An 8,145-nucleotide genomic window follows, 5' to 3' on the forward strand; every position below is an offset into this window, starting at 1 on the left:
CATGGGCATCAGGAGACTTCAGTGAGACTACAGTTTGCCCAAGTGCTGTCCATAGATTGAGCTTCGACCAACAGGTAGTACTTTCTCCAGCGTTAAGCTGCTGAGGTACCCATTCATTCTGTGACTCTAGCTGACAACACTCTGTCAATGAAAGCATAGTATTGATGTTGATAGGTCATGCAGAACGGGTGAGCTGAAGAGCCAGTTTTCATATTGTCTTGCAATGACTTTATGCTTCAATTTCCTTGGCAGAACTTCTTCCTAAGTGGCTCCTGCACATAGAGAACTGCAGCACAGAAAAAGGCTTTCGTACAATTTAGTCTGTGCCATCCTGGTCTTCTCATCTACCTATACACAGACTGTAGCCCTCCATACCTCCCTCGTCCATGTACATATCTAAACTTCTCCTAAATGTTACGATGACCAACTGGTCATCTGCAAATGCTTTATTGCAGACAACTAACATTGGGACCTTTGTGAAATCCTATTCCAGCAGCCTCACGCAGAAAGCTATTCCTTGATACCAAGCACAACCTAACCCGCACAGCCCCCTTGCAGTGTTCAGAGTGGCATGACGGGGCAGGTGGAGGAGTGTCTTTGACAGGGGCCCTTGAAGCTTTAATGATATTGAGTTACATTAATTGGAAATTTCATTGAGAAGGAAGAAATCGTTGAGGCAGAAGAAATAACAGGTACATGGTAGGAAAGGTTTAGAGGGATATGGTCAAATTGAGCAAATGGGACTAGCTTAGATGGGCAGTTTGGTCCGCATAGACAATGGGTTGAATGTTTCCATTTTGGATTACTCTCTGACTAAATAAGGAGAAACCAAAAACCAAACAATTCAGCATGCCAGCTGTGAATTCCCGGGAAAACCCCAACTCCTTCAAAGGAGCAGCCCGTGGTGTCAATCGGGAATTGTTGGAATGGAGTCAGAGTGCAATATATACAGAGAGTAAGCAAATGAGGCTCTTCCTTCATAAAGTTGGCAATGTTGTAATTAGTCTTCATTTCAGCCAACAGTCCTGCATGCTTTTGCCACTGTTATTCAGTCAGACCTTTTACTTGACAGGGACTGACAGCTGAAATGGAGCAAAGCCACAGCCAGAGACTAATGGAGCTGACTACCCGCCACCATCAAGAGCTGGAGAAGGAAACTGAGCGCCTGCGGACTGCTAATCAGCAGGCTGAGAGAGTACTGGAGGCCAAGGAACGAGCCCATAGAAAACGTGTGAAAGAACTCGAAGAACAGGTATATATTTCATATGCCTAGTTTACCCAGTCTACCAAGGACAATGACTGATAGTAAACCACAATATGTTATTTTCAAATTCTCACCTGTGAGAAATTAGGGAAGTTGACATGTTTAATAAAATTGAGATAAAGGGAGGCAAGATAACACAGACATGTATTTTTCGTTAGTAAGTAAGTATATTGATAGGAAACGGAGATTTTAGATAAGTAACATAGAATGAGATTAGAGTGTCACTAGAATGTGGACTGCTTTGCAATATGGTAAGCAATGCCAGCATTCCAAAAAATTGGGATAATTCCTGAAGCAGCAAAAGAAAATGGAGACTCTAGGAAAATGGAGTTAGTTTTGGGGAGAAGAAAATGGGGAAATATCAGATCCTGAAATTTAGGGCAGAGAAAGTTTCAATGGATCTATGTCTCTGAAAGTACGTCTACTGCCATATTTCCTGTTCATTCATTATACCAGCACAGCTAAATATTTAAATTTACTCTTCCAGGAATTGGCTGTCTTTACACTGAAATTTACTGCCAATAAGGAAGCATTTAGCTTCCCCTTGAGTTCTGTGACTATGTGGAGTATCTGCCACAGTAGGAATACTACAGTTGCCAAAGGCAGCCCTGGGCTAGGAGAGGAGTATTGTGAACTATCTAACATTACCAGTTTGATTGCTATCCATATCCCATTATTATTATGCTGTCTAATTATCATAAAAATTCATGATAAGCTGACAACCACTGTGAAGCTTGCCCTGCCTTACTGCCTACATAAAAGGGTAAGGCAGAAAGTGGCAGCAAGCATTAAGGAATAAGCCAGAAAAACAGACGATGTTTGCAGCAAAAAGACTGGAGATCTTTTTTGGGTCTACTGACTAGAAGGGAAGAAATGAAGTTTAATGGGAAAAAAATTTAGTAGAATAGTATTGAGTCTTGGTTAAAAACAGTCAGATTGAAGGGATGCCATTGGGTCTAGCTGCCACTAACTGAAGAAACATAAATTATCAATAGTTCTTCTGGTTTTGTATTTCACTCTTTGTCTAATCCAGGAGATTGAATTAACATGAATTGATTCAAATTGAATTTTCTCCCCTCTCTTTGGGAAAGAGTGACACCTCTTTGTCCCTCTACTGGGGTGAGAGAGAGCCTGTGGTATGTTGAATTGTCAAGGTGAATGATCAATTTTTGCTGTACTGCAGATCATGGTGTTTCTTGGGGGCTTTGCTGTTGCTTGCTTGGTGGGTGATGCCTTTTTTTGTCATGGAGGGGGATGGGTGTTGATTTGTTGCTGCTTGTGCGTGGGAAGGGAGGAATAGGAGGGCTTGGGGTTCTAACGTATTCACTGTCACTCATTCATTGGGGCTGTTTTCTGTTTTTGTGGGTGTCGGCAATGAACAAGAATTTCAGGTTGTATATTGTATATATCTCTCTGATATTAAATGGAACTATTGAACTCCTGAATACGGATTCAATGAAAAGTATGTTCAACAGGCATTATTGAGTGTTGCCTTAAGCTAACTAACCACTTGTTCTGCTTGTTTAGGTAGCTATCCTGCAGGAGCAGTTGGATCGGGAGATGAGGAAAAGACAAGTCTATATTTCACAAATGCTCAAACCAGGAAAGTAGCTGGGAAGCAAATCAAGTTCCATCCAATGGAAGCTGGGGAATAATCTTGAATATTCAAGGCAAAGCCATTCAATTAATGAATGAACAACTGAATGGTCACATTTATATGGCTATCATCTTGAATAAAAACAGCTCTTGAAACCTTTTGCTTGAATTGCAAATCATAGAAGGTACTCCTCAAAGCCCATATGTATAGCCCATATGTATTACTCTGATTTATGGGCAGAGTTCGTAAGGTCTTTCTGACATCCTCATTCTGATTGGACATCTGGCCTACAACAACCAATGAGGATTCCGACCCCACAGCTACAGCAGACATTCCTGTGCCTTCTCACATCTAATTTCAATACTGTGAAAAGACTGATCTTTTGAATCTTCCACAGTGGGAAATCTCTGTGAAACCTTCCCAACAACCACTGACCTCAGTCTCTGTCGAGACAGAGTCTGTTTACATTCTTGACGTGGCATTTTCCAGCTGGTAACTGTATTCATTTGTCCTGTTTGCTCACTTAAGGATCCATAGCTCTGCTTCTGAAATTCAAAGACTAACATTCCCAAGGAAGTACATGAAACATTCTTAACCATTGCACAGGCCTTCTGTTTGCTACCATGCTCTTTTGGTTTCATGGATGAAGTTTCTCTTTGTCACCCAGAACAGCTCCATTGGATGTTACCTGATTGGACCAAGGGTCATGGGCTTCATTGAAATCATGGTGAAAAGTGGGCATTCTGCACCTTTAGCTGATGCCCTGCTAAACCCTAGAATCCCACAGCTCAGAGAGGAATGGTTGATCAGCGTGAAATCATAGACCCCTGTAATAACACCAATCTGAAAGAAACACATTAGCCTTACCTTGTGATTACAAGTGTTCCTACATTGTACTGGGATAGCCTAGCAGGGAAGAAGACCCAAAGTTTGGCAAAATCTGCAGGGCTGTTCCTCAGCATAATGTTAACCTTGTTGCTGTTAGCTGGTGTTGAAATGACAGTATAATTTAAATTTTGCATTATAAATGAAAGTTCCATTGATTCCAACTGCTGGTCGGTCACTAATTTCAGGGAAAACAAGATCAGGTTCAGGTGCAAATGATCCTACCCTCCCCTGCTCTACTCCTCTGCTCCACTCTGCTCCATCAAATAGCGTAGCAACAGCAACAGCAACTATAGAAGGCAAAATACAGTGTAAACTGGGTGATGACAGGTCAAAGCTGATTTTTCTTTCCATGTGCTTAATCTCAGGGCAGTTTTGCACATAGCTCATTTTACAATCTGTTCAACATCCAAAAGGCCAAGTGTTTATGTGTGTACAATTCACAGCAAAAGGGTACTGAGAATAGTCATTAGTGGCAACGTTACAGCTAGTAGGCACTGAACAGCACAATTTCCGTCCCTACACTGCTGAGGATCAGTAACTTACATGGGGCTTCTGTCTGTACTTAAATTGGCAGCCAGGATGGTGCAATACATCAGCTAGGGATAACACTCCAGAACTTCAGAACATAGAACAGTACTGCACAGTACACAGCCTTCAGCCTACAATTTTGTGACAACCTTTTAACATAATCCAAGATTAATTTAACCCTTCCATCCCACATTGCCCTCCATTTATCCTTCATCCATGTACCTATAAGAGTCTCTCAAATGTCTCTAATTTATTTGCCTCTACCACCACCTCTGGCAGTGTGCTCCATGCACCTACCACACTACGTGTACAAAGAAACTCCCTCTGACATCTTCTTCTACTTCCCTCCAATCCCTTTAAATTTATGCCCTCTCTCATTAGCCATTACCACCTTAGGAAAAACACACAGGCTATTCACTCTATCTATGCCTCTTACCCTCTTATACATCTTTATCAAATCACCTGTCACCCCCTTCATTGCAAAGAGAAACCTCTAGCTTGCTCATTCTTTCCTCATGAGACGTGCTCTTTGATCCAGGAAGCGTCCTGCTCAATCTCCTCTGCACCCTCTCTAAAGCTTCTACATCTTTCCTCTAATGAGATGACCAGAACTGAACTTTACCATGGGAGTTAAGGAATGAACCGCATTTATTCTAAATAATGCTGCAAATACACAGCTGGTCAAGCTGTCTCTGTGGGAATAGAAACAGAGTTAATGTTTCAGGTATAGCACCACATTCACTAAGAATTCATTTGAGAAACCCTCAATCCAAGACCTGCCAATCAAGCCATATTAGTCCAAGAATGGATTCTAACATCAAACTGTACATTGACTAGAAGATGTCATATCTAAACATATCTACTCCCTATTAAGATACAGGAAAAAGTAAATCAGCTGTGAACGGATAACATTGAATTGATCCTTCAGTCTAAACAAGAAAAAAATTCACATCCAACATTCACGCTAGCAATGTTAAAACAGACTGATGGTTATCATCCAAGATAAGGTTTTCATGTTTCCACACATCTAGTTGGTGTGCTTCTCCATTGTGAAGTATACGGGGTTTTTACTTTCCTTGATGTCTTTCACTGTGTTGCATTTAATGGTTATCTCTGTCCATGTTAGTGTTATTTCCTCCTGGAACAAAGAGCTTTTAATGTTGAAATCCAGCATTGCCTAATCATGATATCTGATTTTATTTGTGGCACACACAAATTGCTGGAGGATCTCTATGGAGAGGAATAAGGAGTCAACTTTTCGGGCCAAGACCCTTCCTCTCTATAGATGCTGCCTGACCTGCTGAGTTCCTCCGGCATTTTGTGTGTGTCACTCTGGATTTCCAGCATCTGCCGAAACCCTTGTGTGTTTGGATTTATCTCTTCATTCTTTCTACTCTTTCCAACCTCGCTCTTAATGAAATCAGTCCTAGTGCCAATGTACCACAAATGATGCCAGATCTCCATCAAGGTCCTATTAAGCTGTCTTGTAGGACTTGAGTCATTCCTTGACGAAGTGACAGTCCAATTTGGCCGAATTAATTAGCCAATCTGTCAGTTCATTGCCTAACATTGCTTTTGATGCATAAACTCCCGAGAAGCTTTAGCTCTATGTTACAAAATGGGGTAGATATTTGCATACTGAAAAACAAAAGGTTCGAAGTATGTATGCAGTATACAATTCTGAGATTTTTCTTCTCCAGAGAGCCATGAAACAAAGAAAAGCCATGGAAGTCAGTTCAAAGAGAAACAGCAAACCCACACCCTCGCACAAATCACAATCATCAACCCCCGTCAAACCCTTCTCCCCCCCACACAGAATGCAACAAGACCATCGGTCCCTAAATCCACCTCCCCCCACACAAAACAGCAAGAACACCAACCCCCCCAGACCCCTTTCCCCACACAAAAAAAGAGAAAAAATATGTAATTATATCAATTCAATAGAGGGAGAACCATGCTCAACCCTTTACCCAACCTTTCCATAAAATGCTGTCGTTATTTTAAAATCAGCTGCTCCACTGAGAGAAACAAAAGCTTTTATTCATTTTTGTTCTCTTTTACTGGCGAAGTTTTAGATTCATGCTGACTAATTGTATTGGTGTGTATGTTTGATATACTGAGTAGCTACTCTTAGGTCAGGATTTGTGTTTGATTGCTTGATTTAGTATTGTGTTTCACTCTTCAATTAAATATAGGTTAAAACATGCACCCAGTTATGATTCTGGTAACCAAATCAAATTCAACAAGAATTCATATGATATCTTTGTATAGTTTTGTAAAGTGATTATAATTAATTTTTTAAATTAATAAAACTGGTTGTAATGTGGTTTTAATCAAATGTGTCTGAGTTATTCTGTATGTAATCTTCTCAATATATGGGCTGCAGTACTGAATTACTGAGCGTGCATTTAACTATTGGCCTAGCTTAGCCAATTGCATGTTGATTGACCATGACATTTAAGTTAGCCAAAGTATTCATTGAACTCTCTTTTGAAATTTTCTTCTGAATCTGCTTCCACCACCCTTCCTGGCACCATGTTCCAGATCATAAATAAATTGTCCTCAATTCCAATTTATTTTCCCAATTATCTGCAAATAGACTTTGTTTTCCTTTTCCCAGTGAAAACATATGTGCAGTTAAGTTTCACAAAAAAACTGTTGGCTGCTTCTGTTGTCATGAAACATTAAATTTAAGAATTTGAAGACGGAAGGATTTTTGAATTCAATAAATCATGTAATCATTTTAAGTTATGGCAATGATCAATTACACAGGAAAGAAAATATCAATGTCTTATTTTCCATTTCCTTTATAACTGTGCAAAATGCACATGACATAATGCTGCCTGGTGAATATCAGCTGTCTACTTAACCATGGGGCAAATCACAAAGAAGCCTCATCTGATATTATTAAACAAGGGTCACTGCAGAGTAATCGGGATTGTAACCCCAATAGATTTCTTACTTAACCTGCCAATTGTGAATGCCCCAGCTAAGATAGCTAAACTCGGCGGTCCCAAGAATATAAATCCTTTGGTGTAGGCTCTCCCCACTTAGCTGCAGAAGCAACCTAGTTTGCTCACTTTAAAAAGATTTATATAGCTCAAAAATATCTATACTACTCTGAATTTGGGTCCAGGAAAAACCTTGCAAAAATAAGTAAAATGCAAAGTCCCAGATCTAACTAACTTCTTGTTTTGCTGCTATGCTTCTGCACAGCTGTTGTGAGAGTGGTGAACGTAGAGTGCTGCGTGATTTCAACTGTACACAGCAAGCTCTTGCCACAGCTGTCAATCCCATGTGCCCAAGGGAAGGCATGATTACAACATTGGCTCAATTCACTGCGAGAATTCCGAGAATGAAAGGCTCCTTGTTTTTGGGAAGCTTATGTCTGAAGCCAGGAATTCCTTTTGCACACCCTTGTCACTCTGAAGTTCTTGCTGTTGATACAACAACTAGTTGTGGATTGTAAACTAGGGAAGTGCAATAGCCAATCAACTTCCTGCACTGATCTCAGGTTAACCTGTTAAACCACTGCCCTGCCACTCCGCAACCAAACACAGGTTGTGGGCCACAAGTTCGAAGAGCTTATATTGTTAAGGAAATACCTGTCCTCGTTGCTTTGCACTGCTAACATTTTTGTTGGACCTTGTCATCTGCGGATTGATGGTAGCCACAATCCATTTCAAAATGGAAAGGAAGCAGCACGATTAATTATAACATTGATTATTTTGAATATGTGTATCAACATTTCTGGGACTTCACAAGTGCTGTTACAAATGAAGAGGTGGTTTCCATTTTTCTGTTCTTAAAGAGGCTTGAAACAATAGAGTAATTAGGCATTAACAGCTGTAGCTGGTAAAACTGCCAA

The 8,145-nt window shown here is 40.5% G+C and overlaps 1 protein-coding gene across 1 annotated transcript in view; it reads left to right on the forward strand.

Annotated features, from left to right (window-relative positions):
- The window catches only part of LOC134345449 (rootletin-like), a 387,184-nt gene extending 383,428 nt beyond the window's left edge, over positions 1 to 3,756 (forward strand). Inside the window, exons 35-36 of the mRNA XM_063046136.1 lie at positions 1,073 to 1,252; positions 2,792 to 3,756. Of these exons, the coding sequence (XP_062902206.1) occupies positions 1,073 to 1,252; positions 2,792 to 2,875 (264 nt within the window). The 3' untranslated portion in view covers positions 2,876 to 3,756. The remainder of the gene's footprint in view (positions 1 to 1,072; positions 1,253 to 2,791) is intronic.
- Positions 3,757 to 8,145: the final 4,389 nt, after the last annotated feature.

Source organism: Mobula hypostoma, chromosome 4 (genome assembly GCF_963921235.1).
Source record: "Mobula hypostoma chromosome 4, sMobHyp1.1, whole genome shotgun sequence".
Classification (NCBI taxonomy): domain Eukaryota; kingdom Metazoa; phylum Chordata; class Chondrichthyes; order Myliobatiformes; family Myliobatidae; genus Mobula; species Mobula hypostoma.